At 43.4% G+C, this 27441-nt stretch overlaps 1 protein-coding gene across 1 annotated transcript; it reads right to left on the bottom strand.

The window, feature by feature from the left end:
• Positions 1 to 279: 279 nt before the first annotated feature.
• On the bottom strand, positions 280 to 27441 carry kcnk12 (potassium channel, subfamily K, member 12). Its single transcript, XM_084375678.1, has 2 exons — positions 26341 to 27441; positions 280 to 6138 (listed from the first exon to the last, which is right to left on the bottom strand). Exons 1-2 carry the CDS (start codon positions 26678 to 26680, stop codon positions 5252 to 5254), a joined length of 1227 nt encoding a protein of 408 aa, XP_084231804.1. The 5' UTR covers positions 26681 to 27441; the 3' UTR covers positions 280 to 5251.

Raw genomic sequence — 27441 nt, 5'->3', positions numbered from 1 at the left:
CAGTGTAAGACATCCAACTTTCCTGAAGCTTCCTCAGTAACAAGTGTTCAAGAAACCCTTCATGTCAACATGCAAGTCATAATTGGAAGTGAGAAACTTTTGTGAAATCTCAAGTATGTGTGACTTGGCATTTAAACAGGAGTATCTAAGAAATAAGGCACAGATACTTAAGCCAGATTCTGTCGTTATTCACCCCAAACATAATGGATACAGTGTCCATGAACATTAAACTTGTGAAGTAAGAAAACCAAAGAAACATCAGTAAATATCAGTGTTTAATGGAACCCCTTCTTGTTTCATATAGGTTTTACTTTTAATTACATAAATATAAAAGTACAATCATTGGTATAAATGTGCAACTTGCAAACAGAATGAATTTGCATACATTAACTGGATGTTACACCACGATGCAAGCAACATGAGACACGGACCAAGGTGAAGGATTATGTCGATGTCGATACAGCCGAAGGTCAACATAACGGTGGATCACAGACGCCTCGAGTCACTTTGAAATCAGAGCTCTGAAAGCAGTTTGCGGCTCAGCATCATCCGTCTTCTCGCTAAAGAAACAACAGGCACACACGCTGGCAGATTTGGAAATCGAGCTCCGGATCAAGGCCGACAGTGTGACTCTTGTTAAAGATCAGAAGCAGCCGAGCAGGGCAGTAATACATCATTCTGTTACCGAGCCACTCAGCTGTTTACTGGCTCGCGTTTCCAATGTGCGCCGGCAAAATTAATGTAAATACATTTTGTTCCTGAAACGAGCGGCTTTAACAGTCTCACGAAAGGAGTTCACGCACTCTTCCTCAGAGGAAACTGGAACGGGTACAGTGTTATGCATCATACTGTGATCGCAACGAAATAATAGCTTTGCTGAATAAATGATCATGCCATTAGCACCATCAAAAGCCTTCAAGATGAGCATTAACAACATCTCCAGCCTCTGCTTATTTCAAACAAATTGTTTTATTACGGGGCTTGTAATAGCTGCGGAGCATGACATTTTAATGGCGCTATTTTACAGTCAAATTACTGTTGACTACAGAGCTGATTTTCCTTTGTGAATACAGTAAATACTGCGTCGACTGGAATAAAAACTAGCAGTGTTTAACAATTTCCCATTAAATTCATGCTGACAACTTCACTGCGAATCATGCAGCGCTGTGATCCAAAGTCTGCTATGTTCACCCGCGTCACGCACCGAAAGTGTGGGCTCGGAAGTTTTGCATCATTTCAATCTAATTTCCTGTTTGACGAGAACATGAAAGGAGTTAATTACACTTAAAAGAAAGGTCAGAGATATCACATTTAAGAGTCATTTCTGCTGAAAACAAATACAAACATACAGTAAATCCTATAGGACCGCCTGTCTCCTCTTACAGAAGACACAGAGGACAGTGGGGGAGTTAAAACCATTGCAATCAATGGAGATCAATTTTGCAAAATGCAAAAGGATTGTAGAGTACAACAACACACGGGTTCTACACACTATGATCTTTTCAATAAGGAACCTTTTTTTGTAATATGCAAGGACTAAAGTAAGGCAATTGATTTCAAGCCACGCATGCATTTTAGGTGAGCAAACATTACTCTAAATACTATATTCAGTGTCTTAAAAGCTCGACGTGTTTCAGGCCTAAGGAAAATATTTTTATATTAAGTCCAATATCTTCTGGGGGACTTATGTTTAGGGAAGCATTTAAGATAACATATCACAGTCCTTTAATTCTCATGTTTCAATCCTTTACACACTGGTTTGAACACATCAATGTACACAGACACACATGCTCCTTACAACTTCATTCAGGAATCACTATTCAAGAAGTGCCAGTAAACCCCGTCTCCCCCCCACTAACAACATATCACAGCGGGGGATCAGCTTTGAAATCAAACTGCGAGTCCTTTGCGACAGCATGCCCGTACTCCTGCTCAAACCTCCCGGGGTTTGACACCTTTTTATGTCTGTGAAGTCACTCATAACAGCGTGGCAACACATGAACCCCCTCTGACACTGCAAGCTTCACGTCACTTCACCGACATACATACATGCGTATAAGTTCATGAGCCACTCTGTTGGTGTTCAGGGTATAAATAGACATTTCTGGAAATACATGTATTGGCTTTCTCACCGAGAAGAAGATTGATACCGATACTGAGATGTTGGCGCGCCAAATAGAAGCTACGTTGGAAAGACATCGTATGGGGAGCGTTTGCTAATTAGGAAAACGGCAGTCATTGGCATTTGGCTGACGCATGCTCCCCATGCTACATCGCGCCAACGTCTAATCCCGCAAAACATAGCAAAGCTAACTTGCCTAGCATTAAGACTGGAAACAGTCAATGGCTCATTCCAAAGGAAACTAAATCTGCTCACCAGTACACGTATATCTTAATACATTAGTCTATATCTCAGTTGGTTAATCCATAAAAATTACGCGAGTCGTTGTGTAGTTTACATGCTAACTCAGTTAGCCTTACCTTGCAAGGCAGCTGGATCAGCAAAATCACATTATTATGTGAGCTTGCCAATCCATCTTTGGCTCGTGGTCAAACCACAGCGGTTGGGACTCGCCAGCAGCTTAAGTTAGCATAGATGCTGCTACAGCGTCAGTTACATCAGAACTGGAGAGTATATTTCATTAAAAAAAAAGCAAAAAAGGGCACTGAAGGCTGTTCTTCAAAAGATGTTTTTCTCTAGACTGGCTTCAGAGTTTGATTTACCAATATGGTATTTATTATTTCATATGGCTTCTGATTCATTGAAGTTTGCCCATGATAGACAGTGATAGACAGATGGTTCGTCAAATCATCCGCCAAGTATTTCTTGAAGGTGGCTGCCCTTTTCCAAACCGTTTCGAAGGTGAATTTTCCAGATGGTTCAGTGACACAAACAATCCAGTCAGGGCCAGTCAGGTTACAGCTAGCCAGTTACATATTTACCTTACAGATGTGAAAATGGTAGGCTATCAATCTTCTTATCGTACTCTCCACGAGAAAGACAAAATATGCATTTCCCAAAACTACTTTTTAACATTGAGAAATCATGTGTTCACTTTGTAACCCAAATATCCGTGTTTCTGGAGGGTAGTTAAGTTCTGAATGCATCTCGTCAATCTGCTGACTGACTGCGTGAGAGACATGTGACAGTGTGACCTCTTCAATCATTCACATGTAGATCATTTGAAAGCTATATGTAGAAAAATAGACTTGAAAGAGTCCTCTGTTTTATATACAGCTATCTTATATGGCTTTACCATAGTGGCATGCAGGAAAAAACTAAGACAAGCCTGAAGATTTAACTACCTGAGTCATTTTCTCTATTCCTCTTGGTGAGACTGGGGAGTCAAGGAAATTATTCAAATCTATGCACGGACAGGATGAAAACCAACTAAGGATAGATCCAGATCCAATTTACGCCTTATTGAAAAAGCGCTTTTTAAGACATTCCAGTTTTTATATATATATATATATATATTTATATACATGTATGGCATGTCTCATCGTATTCACAGTGTAAGGGTGATGAGCGTGAGGAGAGAGCCGAGATCTGCGAGAAAAAGGAAGCAGGAGGGTTTTGGTGCAGTGTGTGTGAAGTGAATGCGGAGGTGACAAGAGAAAAAGAGGTGAGGAGGATATTAGATGTTGAAGATGGACGCCAGGAAAAAGTTGAGCCCTTGGCTGGGAGGGGCCGTTGATTTGGACCGGGCATGAATTTGGACATGAAGGGAGTCCATTAACACAACCTCCTCTACCTCTGCTGCTGTCAGCGGCCCCTCTCGCTCCATCTCTCCCTTTCATCACCGTCTCCCGGACAGTTCACCTAACGACGTCTCCTCCTCTGTCTTGTCTGTCTGCAAAAACATCAAGCATCACGCGGCTTTAAATCACACGATGCCTCGGAAGAGATGGTTTCCGGCAACGGGCGCATCGATCTTGCAGCCTGACAGGGTAGCACCGCATCCTCCGCAAACACCCTCCATCCATTAAACCTTGGCTACACATTTACACTGAAATCAAGATGAGAATCAACCTCTGCAGAGGCATGCGTCTGCAAAAAGAGGCTCCGTCCATGAAAACAGAAAATTCCCACAAAAGACAAATCAATGCAAGCGAGAGAATCCTTTAGGGCTTTTTGTTCCACTCCAGCAGAGAGATTGACCCGGCTACCTTTAATCTGCATCATTTAACATAATGTGCCTCCAGGATAGAACCATCCATATTTCACCTCCCTCTGCTCTCTTTATATTTCCCTTGAAACAAACATAAACGTCTCATTTATTCTGTTTTACAAGCACATAAGTCTACATTCTGCGTTAAATAGAGTAATTAATACAACGCGAGCCTTTATCGTTTGTTTTCCTCGCAGACAGCTGTAAGCATAACGAAGAAGAAAGCTGGAAGGTGCCTTCTTTTACCCTTCAAGCCAAAGCATTTTCTGAGCTGATAAGAAGGCCAGCTCCTCTCTCACGAGAAATGGATTTTCATTCTTCAACGCTGCTCTTTTCTCCATCTCGAGGTATGGAAAATTACTCTTTGTAGCCTGTTAGTGTGGCAAACTGTAAAAACGCCCCTCGCTGCAGTCGTGTCCAAATCAGCTACATCGCAGCCGTGCTCGGCTTGACCCCCCCCCCACAAATGAGATCAAACCCTCGAGGGCAAAACTTGTAAAGTAATGGGGTTCGCACAATCAATGGAAGGTCTAGAAATGGTGCAAAAAATGCATGAGAAGTATAATGCATAGATCATTATGTGCTATATCATTCAGTGATTACACTTGTCTTGTTTACGTCAGCACTCAATATGTACATTCAAATGAACTGGCAGAGCCTCAAAACAGCACAGTGTGTGCGTCTCTTGGCTCCTTTACAGCACATTTCAGTCTGAGTCTGATAAACTGAGTGTGTTCAACAGACTCATTCCTCTGCAGACTAACACTGATATTTAAGAGACTTTCAGTGATTTGTTCTGGATTGGATTTGAGGTTAATGAAATGGGTTATCGGTGGTCCCCCACGCTTCCAGATCAACTTTATTCTTTTTTTTGTTCTCTCTTCATGCCATCATCACCATCACCATAACCATTGGTACCTGTATTATCACCACAGGCTTGTAATTCCAACTAAAAGTATCCAAAAAATCATGCATAACAAGTAACATTGGCAATCCACTTCCTTGTATTTTTTTCTATGGCGATCGACCTCAGGGTTTGTCACACAGTAAGAGAATAAAGAGCTCCTGTTTCACCGTGTCTACCTGGAGTTACTCGTCTCTGCCAGCCTGTTGTTCATGATGCCGAGGGCGCCAACCCCCCCGGAGAAGCCGTTATGGCGTGAGCTGCCGCAAACTGTCCTGGGATACCCGTTGGCCGACTCAGACAGCTGCTTCTGCATGATGGCCAGCGACACCTTGTTAGAGGCTGCCAAGTCTTTCATGGAGATCATCTCCCCTGATAGTCTGCGTCCCTCAGTGTCACTGTCGCAAGGTCCATCTGAGTCAGGCCGCTGGCGACCCTGGCGACCCTTCGTGCCCGGCCGGATGGCGTTGCGTCTGCCCAGGAGAACGGTGGCTTTACTGCAGCGCTGGCAAAACAAGCAGCTCATTTTCTCCAGCATCCAGTTGAGCACCTGCTTGATGACAATCGAGATGACATTGAAGAGCGAGTAGATGCAGCACACACCCATTAGCATGAAGAGGAAGTTGGCCACCCTGTAAAGGCTTTGATACTCGTAAGCCGCGCTTTGGCTGCTGACGTAGTCCCCAAAGCCGATGGTGCTGAAGGTGACAAAGCAGAAGTAGAGAGAGTCTAAGTACGCCCAGCCCTCCACAGGGGTGTACATGGCTGACGCACAGCAGGAGATAGTGATGGCTGACAGGCCGAGGATCAGCATCACATGGTACACGGAGGGCTTCCAGCCCGGGAGGGAGTATGCTGAGAAGTCATGACGGATTCCTGGTGGGAGCAGACCGCTGTTCCTGATTCGCCGCTCCCTCACAGCCTTCATCACCACGGCCAGCAGTGTGATGATGCGCTCCAGGAAGAGGTTAAAGAAGAGGATGGTGGCAGCGCAGCCCAGAAGCCCATAAAAGATCAGGAACACCTTGCCTGCGATCGTCACAGGTGTTGTCATCCCAAAACCTGCAGAGAGAGAAGGAGAGATCTCAGACAGTTGGTCCCTCTAACGGAGCTGAAAGACAGATTTTCCCCCACACGATGTCTTCACTTACATTGAGAGAAATTATGTCTAGAGACAAGGGAGGCGATGCGTGACAGCAAACACAAATCTAAATGAGATTTTTAAATTAGGTTTCTAAGCATTTGTGCCGCTAATGAAAAATGATGTAAAAGAGATGGAGTGGAGTACAGTGTGCAGAAAATACTGGATAATAAGTTGTGTTGCTGCTGATACAAGACTGTAAAAATTCCCCAGAAGAGGAGTGCATATAAAATCATAGTAATGGACAGAGAGGACAATAATAAAGTGACTATGGGATGATTGGAAAAAATAATGTTTTGCTTTGCAAATAAAATTTCATGCTGTTAAATAAGAGCGAATGAAGGGGAATAACAAAATTGGCACTTAAGGTGAAGCCAGAGTTACATTAATTGGCTGTAAACCAAACTAAAATGAAAGTTTTCCATCTGTAGGGACTTTTATGTAAACTTTATGTGATTAAAAAAACAAAACAATATCCAAACACAACATATTTCACTGAAACAGTTTTTAATGTGCCCGATGTTATTATAAATCCAGGAAATGTAAATAGTCGTAACACAAGTTATGGTACTATTATGCATTTATGAAGCGTCACTGAAGGGATACGTGTTTTCAGCTTCACAATAAGGATCACAAAGAGCTTTCATTAATATCTAATAATGGTGAGGTAATGCTTATAAAATAATTGATTTTAAATTGAATATTTGGTTAATCGATAAGTCAGGGAAAGTCAACATGAAGCTGTGTGTCTACTGATACAAACCTTTACCAAAAATAAGTCATAAGCTGGAGGATGGACTAGTACGTGGACAATAATTAACCCTAAATAAACATTTATAAAGCAGTTTTCTCTTCATAAAGTGGCTTAGCTATGAACTTCATGACATACATGTTAATTAACATCTTTATCAACCATATAATAATATAAGTTTACCTTCACTGACATGTAAACCCGTCAGACATATTACAAGAGGCATTTGTTCACAGTTACTTAGTGCTTATTATTCTATTAATTAACTGTTAGTTAATGCTCATTATTGTATTAATCAATGTTAATAGTTAGCATAAACAATAAGTAAATGATTATTAGATACATTAACTGTTAATTATCTGTTAGTTAAGGGTCCTTAAAAACATTATTATGATCGCGAATCAATAATTTTAAAATGTTTATCAGGTCCAAAAAGCGTACTGACTAAGTATTCTGGCCACGGTATAATGATTTCACAGTGTGTGTTTACATTAAGTCCAGTATTTACTATTTATTGCTGATGGTGTGACTGCAGAAACATGAGAGTTTCCCTGAGGGAATGAGGAGGATGCCAGGAATAAGCTTTGGTAAACCCTCAGAATTATTTTCTTCTTGGCTGTGTGGTGATGCTTCCTGCTATCATCTGATATCTGAGTCAATTAGACTGAGTGTTCATAGCTGAGGAAGGGGTTATGAGGAGAGGAGAGGAGAGGAGAGGAGAGGAGAGGAGAGGAGAGGAGAGGATGTTTATAGATTCTGCTGCATGTTGAAGAAGCACTTCACAATCTGGAGGAGTGTCACAGGTGCAGCTCTGACTCTGCTGCTCTGACGCTAACATTAGCTGATGAGTGTCTCAGTATCTGAGCACAGTATTGCTTTCTCTACGTATGAGATCAAATCATTTGAGAAATTCTCGCAGCACCACAAGTGCAAGCAGGCTTCCGCAAGAGGAAGAGGCGTAGGAATAATTAAGAAAAGATTATTTGGTTCAATAATTGAGGGGAAATAAAAAATGTATATTTTATAGCAGTGGTTGCCAATCCGACGCCTTCAAATGAGGAAATGTCTACTTTCAAATACTCATTACAGGTTATGGCCACAATGTGGACATTTGCTGTGAGCAGTTCAACCCTTGAGGGACTTTACCAACTTTTTCAAATTATTTTTACGTGACTGAATAGAGAATTACTTTAATTGATCCCCAAGGGGAACTTCAATAGGTGGAATTATCCAGTATTTCACTAGAAATTAGAAAGACACTTCAGCCACACTGGTGGCTCTGTGAGGCTTTAAGCATTTCACAGTGCACGCATGCTGATGTAGCAGGTGAAATGTTTGCCAGAATCATGTTTGCTACTGTTAATATTCGCAAATTAGTGGATAACACACAGCGCTGTTATTCGTTTTGCAGATGTTCAGTCATACAAATTGAAAGTTGACCTGATGATGGCACTCAATGAAAAGTCAGACACTTGTTTTATTCACCTCCTGAGGTGAACGTGTATGTCTGTGGCAAATTTCATCACAATCCATCAAGTACTTGATGAGGCACAAGAAATTGAAACCTCATGGTGGCACTCCGTGAGTAAGATTCTTCCTCGAGGGGACCATTAAAGGGAGTCATCACACGGAGTACTACTCAGCGTGTGAAAACGATCATCCTTTCTGTGGCAGGAGCTTCGCAAAGTTTTCAAAAAGAAATCCTGACGCTGTCGTCCAGGTCGTCTCTGCTTGGCCCTGAGACATGGTATGGGGTTTGAAAAGAGTGGTCATTTTGGAAGCATGGGTGGTATAAGAAATATGCTATTGAGCTGCATTATGGCTAGACCCAAACTGGGGACTTAGAAAAAAATATCTCAGCTCGAGCTTGAGTCTCACAACTTTATGGAAAGAAATGCCAAATCACTGGAGCACTCTTTTTAAATTCCCCCAAAAATGAAAATACAGTCATTATCTACTCAACCCCATGGCAGTGGAAAGTCGGGTGAAGTTTTAGAGTTCACAAAACTTTTCTGGAGCTTCACAGCAAAACAGCGTTCTCCTAAACAACTGAAGAAGATATGGACTTGTTTTAAAACGTAAAAAACAATTGAAAAGGAACATGAAACGGCTCCATACAGCTCGTCCAGTGTGATCTAGTTTTAATAATGGGATATTTCAGTTTGAACCAGATCGGTGGACCGGCTAACAGACCGATATTGCCATCACTACATGCCAAAAAGCACAAAGTACTGTCAAGTAAAAAAACAAAACATACTTTATGTGTTATGTAAATATTGTTATCCCATATGTGGTGTGTAGCATAATTATTTTTATCAGTACAAAACACGAGTCAATAATATTCTCAAACATCTAATCTGTCAAAAGCACTGTACTGTGTTTGTTGTGGAAGCCTGATCTGCATCTGCAGGAGACCTGTTACATCAACCTCTGATTATTAATTTTTCATCTGCACATCCTCTCTTCTCTCTTTTATGTGAAGCTTTTATGATTATTTGTATAGAAACATACAAGCACTCACTTCTCTCCCAGGGACCGATGAGAGCGCACACTTGTACACACACTTAAACGCGCACACGCACAGTGTCATGCCCCTTATCCTCAGAACGGCAGATGGTATATTTGTCAACAAATAAAATCGTGCTGAAAGATCAACCAGTTCACTTCCAGACCAAGGTTAATTGATTTTTCCATCATGGCTGTCCTCTGTTTCAGTCTTCTCGGAGCATTAAGGCAGCGCCTCCCCCGTCTTTTTCATCCAGCCCTTGTATAACCATCCTTGTCAGGTAATAAATGACATCAATATCTAGACAATACTCACTTTATGATATCCAAAATGGCTTTTTTGACCTTATCTCTCGCACTGAAAACCACTCTCCTGTGACTTGCTGTTGACACGTCGGGTCATTTAGATCAACGCTGATTGATACAGCTTATAGAGACAGGAGGGAATGTAACAGACCTCATGGCCTTGCACACACACAGATAGACTTGTGTCGGGTTAATATATAAAACCAGACATTGAATTATCTGGTTTTGTCACAGCTACAAAGTTCAGGAGCAGAGGATGAAGCACCGCTGGGCGACAGGAAGGTGAGCGGCAGTGATTACCCAAATTAAGTCCTTCAGTGAAATCCTATTCCAGTGTTTCATAGATAATTAATTAGCAGCCCAAGTCTTTTTAACCCAACTGAATAATAGGGAAAACAGATTACATCTTCTCAGCGTGCTCAGAGACAGTCTCCTGCACCGTCTCTCATTACTGAGTAAATTGCCTAAGAGAGGAAAAGGCACCAGGCATCGATTCAGTGTAGCATTACAGAGCCATTACTCCAGACTACTGTGTCAAGATGCATTAGGGACAACAGAACAATACGGGGACATGGGACAGGCAAGCTGAAACGAGAAGATGCAAGCCCTGTGTGACTTTTACCCACAAAAACTTTGCCGTTAAGACTTTAAAACTCCTAATTGCGATAGAAATCGCACCCGGCCAGACCGAACATCCTGCCGCTGACCTCGGAGGACACTTTGAACTCTGTCCGAGCTATTTTGACTCATTTAATTCGGCAGAATTTGATAAGGCAGGAAATCATATGTGTGCTAATCCAATTAAATCCGAGCCCTGGGAGAATATTTACTCATTAACATTAAATAAAGCAACTCCACGTAGAAAATGATGTTATGCTCTAACGGCTAATGATGCCTGCACATAATTACACACTAGAGATTCAACCAGAAGGAAGGTGATGGAAACGGTGCCATTAGTATCCATTAATTACCATTTGACAGTTTTAATGGAAGAAGAAGCTCTAATGGTTATCAGACTGCAGGGGAACAGATTGTTACTGGAATGTTGTGATTTCAGTGTTCAGATCAGCTTTTTATCACCTGCGGTCAAGTTTGAATCACATGTGATACAAATAAGCAGCTCTCATTACAGCCTGATGGCAAACTGCAATGGCTCATTAGGTTGTGTGGTAAAATTGGGATCTAAACAAATAGAGCACATTACTACGAGTGTTGCTAATAGACGTATTGATGGACTTCATGAGTGCTCTGCATTTAATCTGCTACACTTAGGAGAGCACTGAACAGTAATCAATCACCAGATATTTGGACCAAAGAGCCACTCCGAGTGAAGGAGATCTGTACAAAGCCTGCAACACGAGTCTGCAGCACAAAGGAGTTAACAGCAGCTATTAAGTAAAAAATCTATAAAGTGTGCTTTTCAAGCTCTCCTCAGCCAGAGGGAAATTTTCCCCGGTAAAGATATGTTGAACGTGTATCAAAACAATGAGGCAGAAGAAATGATTTCCCAATAAGCACATAAACATGTGATCACAGTGACAGATTGGAAGCCGTTTCCATAAGGCTGGCAGTATTCTTTGTTTTGTTATTGTCAACAAATCCCATGAAAAGACCAAAACCAATAATGTGTGAGTCTGTCTCCCAATACTTTCCAACTTTCCTCTCCTGTTTGTGGCACTCAGCCCCAAGCCCATAAGTTCTTACTGAAGATTGCTTCAAATCTTTAAAGCTGCAATAATCACGATTTTGATACTAACAATGGATCAAAGGAGAACGGGTAATGGAGCAGCGGTCGCCTGTACTGATGAAAAGATAATTAGGACCCAATTCTGCAGTTCCTCTCAGCTCAGCTTTCAGCTGTTTGGTCGAAGCAGGCAGCTAATTTCAGCTAAAAGCCTGCTGTACAATATCAGTCCGGCAGCAAATGGCAGACAGACAAAGTTAGGAACCTAGCAGGTGAACGTAGTCGAACATTCAGCTGAAAATAAGTTTTTCTCAGGAATCGGAGGCAGCCTACTTGACAGATAATGTTAGCATTGTACATTTCTGCAAACCACACATCCATTAAAGGAAACATCATGCTCATTCTCAGGTTCATAATTCTATTTAGGGTTACTAACACATCAGTTTTCTCATACTGTCGAGTGCTGCAGCTCTGTGTCCCCTTGTGGCTGAAACGCTCTGTTTTAGCTCCTGTCTCTTTAAGGTCCCCCCCTCCTGAATATCCAGTCTGCTCTGATTGGTCAGCTCACACAGGCCTGAGCCAGCACCGCTCACAGTGTCTCCGGTCAGCTCTGTCCTGTTTTCAGTTTCCAGTTAGCTTCACTTCTACCGGGAACCTGGGCATCATTTCTGCAACTGTGTGACATGGTGATGTAGTGTGACTTCACAAAGTGACAGAAACAAAGGTGGGACCGCTACCGAGGCGTTTAGTAACATATATGTATATGAGCTGACTTTCATGGTGGAGATGGTGATGGTGAGCCAGCTGAAATGCAAGGACCACATTTGGATATTTTGAACGAGACGTGGTGACATTTAACAGTTATCTTTGTGGCAACAAAACTGGGTAGTTTTAACAAGACATCGGGTAAAACTTTGAGCCATCTTCGTGTCAACAAAAGCAGTTATTAAAAGCCAAACATGATCTTTTCCCAACCCCAACCAAGGTTATTTTTTTACAGAGGTTCTTAACAGTCATTGGTCAAACATATTACTTCTTCAGTTTTCTAGTTAAATTTAGTTTGTTTTCTCAAGATCATAAGTTATTTATGTCATCCTGGAATAACAACGTTGTTTTACGTAGATAACGAGGTCATTTATCTGTTTTACATATGGTGATCAACTCCTGGTGGATGTGTTTGTTTCCAGTTGAGTTTTTGGGTTCATTTGACTCCTTTTACAATAAAAGTATCTTGAAGAAGATTCATTGATTCATTTTCCTGGAAAATAGACTCACAAGGCCAACCATCACAAAGCCGAGGGCATTTCGACAACTCTGCTTTTAGTGTGAGTTCAGCTGACAATTGAGGGAGTTTAAGGCCAGTCAGAACTAAATGACAACAGATAAAGATGCAGGAGAAACATACAGTAGACCCATCTCAAGCGTGCCAAAGCTCCTAATGGACACCCTCATGAGAATAAAGGGTTACTAAAAGCACTCAGTCATGTCTCCATGTTTGAATGAAGGACATGTGCCGTACATTCACTTGTCTCTCTGAGCAGTATATTGAATCAGAAGGTCACTCCTCATCGTCAAGGACGACATCCCCCCACACGACTCCCAGAAGGCCTGAAAATGGACCCAAAGATTCATTATGTGGCTGCTTTGAAAACCAAAAATCAAATCTCTGCCTCCCAATGTCCCCAATTAAAGAGCTTAAAAACAAGCTCCCAGTCAAGCCAACTGTGTCCCACTGGTGGGAATACTCTTAAATTGGCCTGAATGGAACGGCAGCAGAAAACGCCACGTCCCTCTGATGACTGTGTTTCTGTGACGAACAGGAAATAATTAGTCATGGGGTGGCGTGGCGGGGGTCTGCAGAGAGGACAGAGGGCTGAGGAAGCAGCAACACGGCCAGACCTGAGACATCATCACCTCGCCATCTGCTGAGGAGCTGCCAGGATTACTGGCAGACTGGATAATAATAGGAGCATTCACACTTTGCCGCCAGCTCGAGAACATAATGATATAGATCACTAAATGATAAATGTAGTTTGAGATGCAGCCATATTGTTTTATCAATGCGCTGCATGCACAAACAAAGGTCATAGTAATATTAATAAAGCAAAGCAAAGCAAAACAGTGTGGTATTCAATTCCACACCCAGCTCACCCACACACACAACATAGGCGATACAGTAATGGTATCTGTTCTGCACGTTAAAGCATTCAGAATGAGTGTTTGTGCCACACATGGCTGTGCAATAATTAGTAGTAATGGACCCAGGGAGCGCCTCGGTAGCCGAATGATTACTGTGCATGCAACATGACTGCAATGTCAGCCATTCAGTTCCAGCTGGAGACATTTGTTGCATGTCACACCCCCCTTTCTCCACACACATTCTAGTTTGCGTCTTAGCTATCACCCTGTCCAATAAAGGGCACAATGCCTCCAAAAAGCCGTATACAAAAAGAAAAAATCGACTCTTGGAGTGCCTTAGCAACTGTATTGTTATTGCTCATATAACATGACTGCAACTGTTCTTGTATTTGTTGAAATTGTCTTTAGAGGACGCCAATTTTTTTCCTTTCTTTCAATGTCATAAAGGTTCTTGTGCATGTAAAAGATCTCGAAAGTTAAGCAGGTCAATGTCGGCACTAACAGAAGCTCCTCTCACCAACAGAAAACACTGCTCCTGAAACGCCTCGTCAGTATTCCCGCCTTTACTGATTCAGCGCAGTTGCTCTGTTGTTAGCGGTGCTGGGTCAGTGGTTGTTGAGCTGACCAATCAGAGCAGACTGGGTATGTGGGAGGTGGGGCCTTAAAGAGACAGGAGCTCAAACAGAGTGTTTCAGAGAGAGGGGGAATACAGAGCTGCAGCACTGGACAGTGTGAGAAAACTGATGTGTTTTTTGAGCTCTAAAGCAGGTAAAGCTTTTCTAGTAGTAACCCAAAATAAAATGATGAACCTGAAAATGAGCATAATATGTGTCCTTTAAAAATGTAATCATTGAATGTGGTGACTATGATGAAGCAGATATAAATTACAAGAGTAACAGCTCAGAGGTGTAAATATTGGTAGAAGTATCAAGGTGACATCTACAGAGCAGCACAAACCTGTTCAATAAAACACAAACTAAAATACCTTCTTCTTCTGTTTTTGTGATTTGTTTGGCTCTTCAAAACTGAATCGAGCCCGGTGTTTTAAATTGCATCTCAATACCTAATTCACCGGCAAAGAGCGGCAGGAGGATTGATGACTGCACTGCTGTCTGTATTGATTTAATGTCAAAAAACCACGCTGCATTTTCTTTGGATCTGCGCCCACATTTATTGTTTTTTCTCTCCATTTTCTCCGTCTTCTGTCTTTCATCTCTGCTGATTTTTAAAAGGCTCCAACATGAATGGAGTCCACTATTCTGCAGTTTTACAGAGTGTTCAGTCAGGGCTTAAAAGAGCAAAATCAAAATTAAGATTCGTGTAGCCTCATCTGCGAAAGCTAACACAGATTTTGTCCTTTCATGAGACTGAGGAGTCATTCTCTCATCAGATTAATAGCTTCTCCCTGAGTGATCCAAGGGTTACGTCCTTGTGTTTCCTATTATCTTGTACTGCGCGCACAGTCAATGTTTGAATAAAAGCTGAGCTCCATAAAGCCCTCTTGTATTATTCCCTTAAGTAAACACACCTGTCCAGGTGGAGCTTTTGAAACACTATCCACCTCAGATCAGTGTGATAAGGCTCCACGTTCAGCGTAAAAGATAATAAAAAGTGCTCATCCAGCATCATGGTACTGTATGTTTTTCATAGCTGCCTCAGAATTAGAAAGCTTCAGGTGCCAGCAGAAAAACGAACGCTCCAGGTTCAGTAGACATTCAATTTAATGGTTTTTCATTACTGCTAATGCGAAAGCACGAGTGCCTGAAATTTCAGACTGTGCAAAAGCCTGATTCCTGTCAGGGGCTGCTAAGTTACAGACAGCTGCAATAATGATCCCGGATCATACATGGATCACACCGTCTCAGAGAAATGAAGAGGCGATGCTCTGATGCTCTCAATTAAATGATGTTTTACTTTCTATTAACTGAATGTGCCGACTACGAGGAGTCTGAGACTGAGATTCGGCCAGAGGCTGCCAGCCTGGAGGTAGCTGAGTAATTTATGAATGCTGGCAAAATATAGTATGCATTTCAGCACATTCAGCTACGTGTGAGCCTGGTGTTTTCTAGGGATCATCATTCTTTCATTATGAGTATCAAAATGTATGCCAAATGACTGCAGGAGAAGTAGGTCTGTTGATGCAATGATGGAAAAGAAAGTACAACTATTTAGTTAAGCTCCAGTCAGGCCAGTGTGGATTCAGTGAAGCTGTTCAGATCTGGTATTCACATCTGTCCTGAGTGATCCGATCGAACACAACCAAGACGCATTGAGGGCGAATTCGAGATCCAGTCACTCAGACCACATTCGGGGACACATTGTTTAAGCAGCATGTACGCACATGTGTTCTGGGCCACATTGAATAACCGCTCACTCAACTCTGCGAAACAACACAAAGAAGAAGAAGAAGAAGAAGAAGAAGAAGAAGAAGAAGAAGAGGCAGAATGGATTACACACTGTCTGATTTCCATTTGAGTATGTGTTTGGGCTCTCTAAACCTGCCAGTGTTAGCAGCAGATGTTTGTAAACACACCATTAAACTCGTAACCACAACATCCCCAGCCTCCCTTAACAAATCGCCTGATTTTAAGAGCTGTTGAGTGAAGAGAACTGTAACAAGTTTTGCGAGAACGGCTATGACAAATTCTAAATCATCCATGCCTTCTTGTAAATTCGGCATTGAATGCAATACATTTAGTTGCTTCTTTACCTGTAAAAAGTGTTTTGTTGCAGGATTGCTTTACACAGACTTCTGTGTCTTCAGTGCCTCCCAACATTTAGCAGTTGAGCACATTTTTATGAGAGAATACAAAATGTATTGATGGTAAGAAAATGTTACAAGTACAGTAAATAGTGACCAATTTAGGCAGCTGCTCTGATGCCCAGTGTGAAAGTCCCCAGACTCCCTTAGCTAAAACCTGATCTTTTCCTAACCCTAACCAATTGTTTTTTGTGCCTAAACCTGACCAGACCATAAGGACAGCATTGCCACATAAAGAGAGATGATGTCACGTTGCAACATATCTGTGGTTTACTGAAATGTACAGCGCCAAGGTTTATTCTGACAACTGGGAGACTGCGTCGTTTCCAATTTTAAACGGCTCCTGCGTTTGGTCGTCTGTCTTGGATACAGGTGTGTAATATGCAGGGGGCCATGAAGCATACAGCCCATGAACTCAAGATCCAGGGATGACAAAGTGCTCTGTCAGTTCTTTCAGCTTGTAATCTAATCATGATCAACCATTTCAAGGATTCAAGGTCAGGCTCAAAAAGTCACGTGTGCCTCCTCTATGTCTCATGAGTTACACTGTGTTTTCTCTGTTCGGAGGGTTTTGACTCAAGCTCAAAAAAAAGGTGCGAGAGGTTCTTGATTCCTCTCAGATTTGAAAATGAATCATCTACAACTACTTTACGAGAGATACTATTTCAGCACGTTGTCCACGTGTAAGCAGATGAAAGGAACAATAGTGCAGCTCGTCCTCCTGGCTCTCTCTGCTCAGCCCCTCCTTCACAGATGGACTGCTGCCAAATGAAGCTGTTCAACAACTTGCTGTTAGCTTATTAATATTGATAACTATTTATACACATAACCCTGAGATACAGACAAGCTGGTGCAGGAGTGGAATTGCTATGCAGGCTCTCTGCAACTTGGCGCCACTTTGCCTCTGCAGGTGTGTGATTTCACTGCATCGAAGGGTGCCAACCACCCAAAAGTTTCAAGGGAGGAACTTATGAGGAAGGTTTAAACTCGCATAGCTGCAAGTCAGCATTGACATCAGCACCAGCGCAAATTGGGTTGTCAGAGAAACCGATGATGATCAAAATATTAACACCAGAGTGAAATCTAAAATGGCTGTCAGAAATTAGCCCTGCTGGGAGGCAGGTCAGAGGACTGCGGAGTGCAAAGAGCACGCAGCGTTGATCCTCTCTTTTCCGAGCCAGTTCAAAGAGCAGCATCAGTGAAATGCTAATCAGCCCCGAGGAGGAGGAGGAGGAGGAGGAGGAGGACCAGCAAATCTGCTGTGTCCTCTAAAATGATCTTGGAATCACTTGACCATGATGATTTGAGTCTGTGAGTTACTGTACATAGGCGAGTACACGCCTTGGCAAGACGGGGGGGGATTTATGACACCGCTGCGACAGAGCGCAGAGGTGTGTACAGCTATCCTGTGGAGAAGCAGTTCACTAAGACGAGGATTTATTGAAGCCCTACACACACTCACACACACATTACCACTCTAACCTAGGAAGCACCCAGTAAGAAGAGGAACAGGGAGAGGAGTGGTGGGATACAATGGTTTACTTCTCTGTGTTTTAAGTTGGGCGAGTGCCCGAGTTGATTCATGTCAGTTTGTTTAAGTTTATTTTAATAAATGAATGATTTGAGCATTTTGTCAGCATCAAGTCATTTACTGCATGTTTACATTTTAGCCGTTCTCCCGGCATGTGGCTCTGGGATGGCAACGGTGGTCATGTGGTCGGTCGTCCACCACTTTCCAGACTTCCAACTATTGGATGGATCGCTATGAAGTTATGTGCAAACATTCATGGTGCCAAGATGATGTCTCTGAATGGCTTAAGTGAAAATGGCTGCCTGCTGCGGCTGGAGAGAGAGGTGAACTTGAACGAAAGTAGCTACATTGTGGGCTCAAAGACGAGTGAGTTCGTTCCAGTGGAGGAGGGAAAGTGTAGTTAAAGTACTAGTACATTACAATTGTACATAGAGTAGTAAAAGTAAAAGTACTCAGTGCAGAAAAATGTCCCCTTGTGATTGTTATACAATAATATATTGTATGATTAGACTGTTATTACTCATGTTTTCAAGTAAAACAGGAGTTTACTGTTGTAGTTGGTTGAGTTGGAGCTCATTTTTGAACCTTTTTACTACATGACTGAAACTAAAAGATATGTTTGATATGCATACATCTTAATTTGAAACAAGTAACTAAAGCTGTCAAGTAAATGAAGTGAAGTCAAAAAATTGCTGTAATTCTCTCTGAAAAGCAGAAAGTGTCCTGAAAAGAGTCAAGTACAAGTACATCAAATTTGTTCTTGAGTAACCATTCAGTGACTTGATGTTTGAGGGGCAGGGGTTAAAAAATAAAAAGGGCATGAGTGTGCAGAATGGGCACTAGGCGGACGCCCTGGAGGGCACTTCCGTGGTGTCTTTTTGAACATGGGGGCACCAGGGGGGAAGACTGCACCCCCACACCAATGCCACCATTGCTCCTATCACATTACACACAGTCCTTTTTTTCAGTGCTTATAAAAGCTTTCAGGCAGAAATAAGTTATATTACACAGCAACTGGATTAATATAGACTCGATATTATGGACCTTCTATGCAGCGGTGCAGTTTGGCTCTGCTTCCTCACCGGGGACGCAATTTTTGTGCTGAGCGTCTGGCCTGCACAATCTAAAGAGACCCCGAGTGCCTTTCATGTGACCCAAGGCCCTCTGTTTTCCATTTTTAACAGTGACATTTCCTCTGACTGTGTGAATTCACAGACCAGCCCGGTAGATCTAAAGAGAAGAGAGGGAAAAAAGCTGGCAGCAGAGACAAGGTAACGCCGACCAGCTTCAAATGGTTCTATAAAATGAACTGTAAAGTGATCTTCATCTCATTATGTAATGCCCCGCTTGTGCAATATGAGCAGACTCTATTTTGTAACACAGCTGCAGTGTTGTCCCACAGAAACACGCTGTATTAAGTGTTCAAGAGAACAAAATGACTGGCTGAATGAGCGTGCTGTGGTGTACAGAGGAGCAAAGTGGCTAGAATTGAGATGGACGTTAAACAGGAGTCAGCACTGTCTGGGTTGAGTCTCGTGGCAGCGCTGAAGTGGGAGACAGAAGGCAAGAACAAGCCTGAAACATCGACGTGCATGGCTGAATCTGCGTCCACAGATTGCAAACCTTCCCACCCACCCCCTGAAAGCCAATTTATAACACACAGCAACAGTAACAACAACACAGATGGTTTTGGCCCAGTGAGGCAGCACCAAGCGGTTAATCTAAATAAGAACACGACATCAAAGCAAAAACAGTGCCTGCCTTCGGGGATCCACGCTGTCCATCATGTGACACTGCAAACTGCTTAAATGCCAAACGCACGCTCTGCCAGTCCGAGGTGAAGCCGCCTTGTAACCTCAGAAACGCACGAGTCACAAGGCACAGTACAGCACAGAGAACAAATTTGGTTCGCAGTTTCATCCAAGAAACATGGGCCCTGTTCAGGCAGGCGTGTAATAGTCCCACAGACCTCACAAGTGTGCCTCAGCAGTTTCTAAATTGGCATAAGAAGAAGAGGAAGATAAACCATTAGGCCTGATTATTTGTTGACGCTGCACAACACGGAATGAGGGCGAGGACACAGCTTTTTCTAAGTCTTTCCTTGCGATCGTGACATAAAAATCTAAATTTCTTTGTCAAACTATTCTTGTTTTACGAACCGAGGTTAATGTCAGCGTCCGTGTGATTGTCAATAATCACTATTTGATCTCAGCAAATTCATTACTGTTATTTGGGATAATTAGTTTGCAATAACGAGGACACAAAACCTGACAAACAATTACAGGCACATCCTCTCTGGTCTTCTGCATAGGATTATGTCAGATCTGTTGTTCATTAAGGAGCGTAGCCTCTCAGCTGAACAAGAAACAACGTGATTTCTTCTGACTTTATGGTGGCGTTGGCTTTCACTAAATTCGGCAGGATGATGCATCTTCACTTACTGTGGGGTAACACCGGTGTCGGAGCCATCAAGTGAAATCAAATTTTGCACATAATATCCAAAACACAGCTGGAGAATTTCTACAAAATTGGAGGAATTATCTCTCTTGGCACTCTGTCTCAGCTTTTACAGGAGGATGTTAACTGTCTCTCCTGATGGAGACACTACAGTGTTACAACAGACCATATTTCAACTCAAGAGTGCTCTCTCAGACACTACTAGCCAGGTTTTGGCTAAATTTGAAGGGAAGTTATAGTCTGGCGCTGTGCTTTGGGGTTAAGAACGGCTCATACATTAACTATAGGAGGTTAAGGTAAAATGTTAAACTACACTTTAAAGGACTCACTCCTGGACGCTGAGTCTGTTTGAAACAGAACGGACTGGACATCCATCTGTACCAGTCGAAGGAAATGTACTCCATTATCTCTGCACTGCGACTCCACTGCAAGTTTATAATGCTAATAATGGTAATACAATATAATGTGTCAGAGGCCGGTGAGTTAAAGCAGTACTCATTGATTTTTTGGCAACTTGGGAGCAGCAGAACAAGCTGTAAACACAACATTCACATAAAAATCTCTGTATAAAGTTAATGTGCGAGCCAAATCCAGAAGACACAGAGCAATATTAGTATTTATTTAGAACCGTATGTTCGGGTGACCTGACAAATTTAAGCTTTATATTCACTCTCCTTTTAGCTTTGTTTTAGCCTCCACCCACTCCTAAGGGAAATATCCAGCTCTTTTGCTGCTAATTACTACGCTGTGTTCATCAGCTAGCTGCTAACTTTGTCTTTCTTCCGTTTGGTGCTGAGCAAGTAGAGTAGGTTTTTTTGCTTAGCTGTCAGCTGTGTCAAGAAACAAGGTCAGAGACCAGTAACAGTGAAACAAAGTGAGGTTGTGGGCTGTAAAACCAAAACAATGAGCTGAAACAGGCTAAAAGGCTAAGCACAGAGCCTATCCTATCACACCCAGGCCTAGTACTGATAAATAACTGCCTATTATTACAATTTCACAAGGTGTTGCCATTTTAATTTTCACGGTTTTCAGCCTTTAGTGCACTAGCGGTCCAGGAAACTCACAGGCCAATTGCATGCATTGTAAATCACTCACATGACACTACTCAGCCAATCAAATCTGTGTATTGAATTAAGGTTGTCACTCGAGTCGGACACAGATGAAGAGAGGAGAGAGGAGACAACACTCAGAGATATAACAAGAATGGTCTCTTAAATATTCTTCCCCGAGCAGTTCAAAATCAGCATGACTCATTTCTGAATCCATAACGATTATTAAAAGCGGCAATGTGAAGCGCCACTAGACAAAGCACAGAGCATGTTTCGAGCAAACAGGCCCACTTGAATCTAAACTGCGGGGCAAGGGAGACAGAATATGTCATATGTCACTAATCATAACACAAGTTTGAAAGACTGATGTACTGAATCTTTGCTTGATGAAATATTCTCAAATTTTCACTGCCGTTGTGTCAGTATTGTCTGTCAGTGTCATCTTGACAGAATGCCTCCTTTCACATCACACAAAGACATTTTAATCCATCATGCACATAAAACGGTTTGATTAGTGAAGCTTTAAGCTTAAGATTTTGAGGAGTGTTTCCAATGAAATCTGTTGCAACACTACAAACTGCACCCCAGAACATACCAAAGAGCAGCTTTAACACCTCTTACAGTGTGAACATTATCTGTATATTACAGTATAAGTTGAAGTTATTTGCCTAATGAGGCCTTTTTGATTAAAATAGCTCATTCCAACACAGAATCGGTGGTTTGTGAGGGAAAAGAGAGAACGTCTGTCCCAGTGTATCCTGAGGGAAGAGCACCCTGTCATGTTGCTGCACCATCTTCCGTTTAACTCTGCCTATCTCTGACATTTCTCCTTATTTTGCAAGTTTTGGACTGCACAGACGCTAAATCAGGCCTTGTTTAAAGGACAAACTGCATGAGGGTTTGTTTTGTGCTGTTTGTTAAACTGTCCTATTTGCTTTGTCTGCCTTTGAGACTTCTCGAGTGGGCGGATGGTGTGATGGAACAAGAAGCTGCAGTGGCTGCCAGGGGCAAGAAGAGGCAGGGCAGAGACTATCCCCAGAAATAAACAGCCCTGAACACAAGCCAAACCTGCGGCTAAAGATTATGTGAAACACAGGTTAAAAGTCTCGGCTCAGACAGCTATCACTAAGTACACTTGATTCTCAAACAAGCATCCCCCCTTTTTGTTGACTTTGAAACCTGACAAAGTATTTCTCCAAAAATGTCATCACAGCTACTTACAATGAAACCTGCAGGCCCACTAACGGCTACAGAGAGCTGTCCTAATTGGCAGTCGTCAGCTATCAATCAGCCCTGAGGGTTATAAAAAGCCCTCGTATTAATAGAAATTCTGTTTACCGAGCAGACTCTTGTGCCCTCTTTAATGAGTGTGCAAACATAAAGCGCTGTCTGAAAATGTAGGGCAGGACAACACAACCAACAGTCGGATGCTGACGAAAACAAAGTCTTCACCGCTTCAACAAGACGAGACGGATAAAAAAAAAAAGGGCTGTGAGGCTGTACTTTCATCATGCTTTCATCTTCATGCTAACATGCTCGCAAAAAACAAAGCTGACAAATGTATGGATGTATAACAGGGACTGGATACCGGACTCAAAGATGGCACCCACTCACATGTGCATCAGAGCCGCACATTCCCACACACCCTGTAGACTTTATATTAGAAAGTAGCTTTTCTGGGACCTTAGACAATGTTACAAATATAAAACCTTCATAGATTTAAAATTTATGACACAGAGCAATAATTTAACTTATCTCCATTTCAAGGTGTCCTGTCAAAGGTTTTTCAGATGCCTCATATTATCTTATGGTCTGATGGTGCTTTTCCAGCCTCTACTCACTCCCAACGCATCAATCCAGCAGCTTGGTCTGTTGTCCTACGCTTCAGACTGTGACACTGTCAGTTCCCCTCTGGTGTCATCCCCTGTAACGTAATGCTTCAATTGATGTGCCATTGAAGTCAGGTGATGTAGTAGAAGCCACAGTTAGCAACTGTTAGCGGTTACTCTTATCGTTACCTTGCACGTCACTGACATCACGTCACCGATGTGCCGGGAACAGTTGTAACAGAAGAGAAAACAACAACAGACTGCATCCCAAATTCCTTCCTTATTTACGTGCCACCATCAGATGTTGATAACACGTCATCACTTTGCGCTGCAGAATTTAACAGGTTCACCCGGGTCTATGTTTAGATCAAAGCCAAGCCGAGCTGAGGTGATAAAAAACCCAGGTCTACTGCGGAGTCAATTGACCTGGGTGTAAATGCCGAGTATACACATTCCCATTGCACACAAAAGCCCAATCTTAGTGGGTTAAAGTGGGATTTTTGACCAGTGGAAAAGGGGTATTAGTGATATTTGTTTTCCACCATAGCAGCAACCCATCTGAGTGTTTGGTGTACACCGTAGCTGTCCCTCTACCCTCACTGCTTGAAGTCAGTCTTGCTAAGCTGACTGTTGAGCCTTGCACAAGAAAAACTGCAGTTCAAGGGTTACGTAGAGTGCCATAGTTTGAGGTATCTGAGGCTACTGACCAGGTTGCCGTACATGAACGCGTTTTTTGTTGTCGTAGTACCACAAGTGGCCCCTTGGGCAAATTTGTAGCAAGGGTGAGCAGTGGTACCCTATCCAGTTCTCTAATATTTGCTAATTAGCTATAATTACAAAGGTCAGCTGGGGTTGATGGGAAATGTCATGTTTTACAGGTATTTCGTCATAAACCAAATCACTGGACAAGTGGTCAGCCTTCTAAAAGTGGTCGGAACATTATGCTCAAACACGCAAATGTCAACCATCACCAAAGGCTCACCAGAATCATTAGGATTCATCTTCCAGCATCATATATCTGTCACTAAATGTCATGGCAATACATCCTATAGCTCCTTACATATCTTAGTGTGGACCAAACGACAGACCGACACTCCCTGAGAGCACAGCATGGCTAAAAATTGAAGATGGAAAGCGCTTTCTTGACCTCAGAAAAAGTATTTCTTGTTTTGCTGCCAGCTGAGACATTTCCATGACAACCTGGCCTCTGCAGACGAAGATCGTGTTTCATGATTGAAAAGTCCAGGACAGAGTGGTGAGTCTGTTTTTGTCCACCAAGGTCAGGAATGATCTTTCTGTGTCAACTTCTAAACCAACGTGGACAAGGAGACCTTGATCAAAAGCCACCGAGTCGACCTCAAGCCAGATTGTTTTCATCCCAAAAAAAAAATGAAATTAGAGAAAAAAACATCAAAGAGATGATTTGAAAGGGCCGCAATGTACTTTTTGTGTGTTTCTCACCTGAAATTGGTAAACAACACACAAGGTGCAGCACTAATGACCGGTGAATCTGGCCAAAAAACCTGGGTAAACAAGCGCCTCCAGTGGCCCCGGCTTCACTTTCATTCTTCAAAGCGATGTGGTGGAGGCACATCAAGGGGAGCAAAGTGTCACTGTTGATTTGAAGCCTCTGCCACGGCAGAGTCAGGGGCGGGAAGTGTTTGGGAGGAGTGTCTAGAGAGCGCAGGGGGATGCCAGTCTGATAGAGTTGTGCGGGGAGGACCTCAAATCTTTTTTTTATATCGCCGGCTTACAAGCAAGCGGGAAAAAGTAGCACACAAGCCGGGGGGGTGAGCGGGTAGGGGGGGGAGATCAAAGCGAGATGGAAATCAAAACAGAAACCCATGCGAGCACAGTAGAAAAAGACAAATACTGTAGACAGACATCACCCTTTTTCCCTTTTCTTTACCCCCAAGCAGCTGAGTCACTTCATATGATCTGCTTGTTGGGGGAACACTGCGCCGCTGCATGACAACTGGTGCACAAAGGATTTCAATCTGCCACAGACGTGTACACAAACACAGCTGCTGTGGTTTTCCTCCTCCCTTGCGACTCATGGGTGAGCTGAGTGCACGGGCTCCCTCAGAGCTCTGTGTTTGTATCCGAGGGCCAGTAAAGCTCTCTCTGACAGCTCTACAGTAAATAAAGTTCTGACAGGTCTAATGCTCGTGTGGATCCAATTCCCCCTGTGCACCCATCAGTTTTCCTTATCACTCCCCTCTCCTCAGCTTTCAATTAAGAGGAGGGTGGAGGTATCAGTGTGTGCGGCATGTGTGTATTTGTTTCTTGAGGGCAAGGTCGGCGATAGACAGCTGCTGTCAGCTCAGGCGATTACCTCGAGTGTGTTCATTTGAGCGTTCACCCTTTCGCACTCACCCTCTCACTCTATGCCGTTGCCGAGGGAGGGGCGGAGGGGGTGTGAGCGGAGGCATCAGGCATGCAGTGCACCACACTGTTGGCCCTCGGGGTGCCCTGCGAGGGACACTTGCTCTTTTCTGACCTATCGCGCGAGTAAATGTTAAAATGAGGGGGAGCAGACGGGGCTTCTCATTGACATTCCTGTTGGTTTGAATGGAAATGTGACACACACAAAAAAAAAGACAAAAAGAAAGAAAAAAGGCTGCACCCATGGGTGCTGTCCTATAGCCAGGGATGAGTGTGCCGTTCCTGGCAGGCGAGTCAGATGTCACCCCCACTGCCAAAGTCCCCTCACGGCCAAAATGTAACACATGAGTGGAAAAAAACAAAAATGATAATCTGTTATTCTGTATGTAAGCCAGTGGAAAGAAAGCAGCCTACAGGGAGCAGCTCCAGTCCTTCTGACACCCAGACTGTCAACTAATGATGTGATTATTTAACAAACACAGGCCACATTAATATTAAGCATTCTCACACTTATTTTTGTGAGGAATGAGGCTTTTTCTGTGCAAGAAATATCCAATTATCACTGTGTTAAAGGTGTGAGCTGATTGATGTGCATTCTTGGGAGGTTCACTTAGATTTTTAAGGATTTACATGTGTTTGGATGCATTTGGCACAAAACATGTTCTAGAGGACAGCGAATGGACGCAAAGGTCAAGGGAATCAGTGCATGCTGCATACATCACCCACCTATAGTCGACACCACAGTTCCAACAAAATAAAAAGCCCCTGTAAAATCCCATCGTGGCCTCAGAGCATCAGCCCGGATCCCGGCGGCGATCGCAGCCTCGTACTCCCGCAGGAAGGAGTTGAGGTCCTGCAGGCTGATGTTGAAGGTCTCGCTGAAGTTGAGGAGCGTCCCGTTCCAGCGGCCGTGAGCCCGCAGCTCCGAGGGCCTCTCGATGGCCGAGAAGACCGCAGCGCCGCACAGCAGGTACAGTACGATGAGGACGGCGAGCAGCACGAAGCGGCCGTTGTCCTCGTTGAGGTGCAGGGAGCGGCAGCCTTGCAGTCGCTGGCCAGGCATCATCCAAATTTCAGCACCACTCGCGCGTCGGACAGCGACAAGCTCCACATCGGAGACGGCATCCACTCGTCTGCAGGTGCCCTCTGGAAGTCACCGTCCTGCACTCTCTCTGCACTTCTCCCGCGGGCAAGCTTTACCTCGAGTCAGCCCGTCGCCACGTTGTCCCATGGTAGTTGTGAAGTGATATCATCTGGAGCCAGGAGGCTGGAAAAACCAACAACACACACAAAAAAACCAAACGCTTCACTTGTGGATGCAAGTCGGGAGAGTTTCACGACAGAGATGGTTTCCTCTCACAGTTGTGCCAATGCAGTTGGTGTGAAGTGGACTGCAGCGTAAATCCAGTCGGACGCGCGGAACGCTCCTCCGCGCGGATGCAAGCAGTGGTAGTAGTATCCTCCGGGTCCCCTGCACCAAAATGTTTCCCCACGATGACGCTCGAAATACTGCGAGTTACAGATATGTGTGTGTGTGTGTGTGTGTGTGTGTGTGTGTGTGTAGCAGGAAAACCCCCGCTCCAGCCAGATCCACTCAGATAGACTCGTTTATCCTCAGGCTTTTCTTGCTCTGCACACAGTGGACTGTGGAGCTGCAGCCCTGGCACAGTACCCTATCAGCGCGTATGGTGAGAGAGGCAGCACTGGTGTGGAAGAGGGGCAGCAAGATTAGATAGGACGGCAGGCTGAGTGAAAGGAGTCCCCGTGCGTCCTTCTTTGAGTCGAGGTAATCCTCAGAAAACACAGGGTTTACATTTTCGCTGGAGT

The sequence above is a fragment of the Pagrus pagrus genome (assembly GCF_965226575.1).
Source record: "Pagrus pagrus genome assembly, chromosome: 15".
In the NCBI taxonomy this organism is placed as follows: Eukaryota; Metazoa; Chordata; class Actinopteri; order Spariformes; family Sparidae; genus Pagrus; species Pagrus pagrus.
This window is presented reverse-complemented; position numbering and strand designations above follow the sequence as displayed.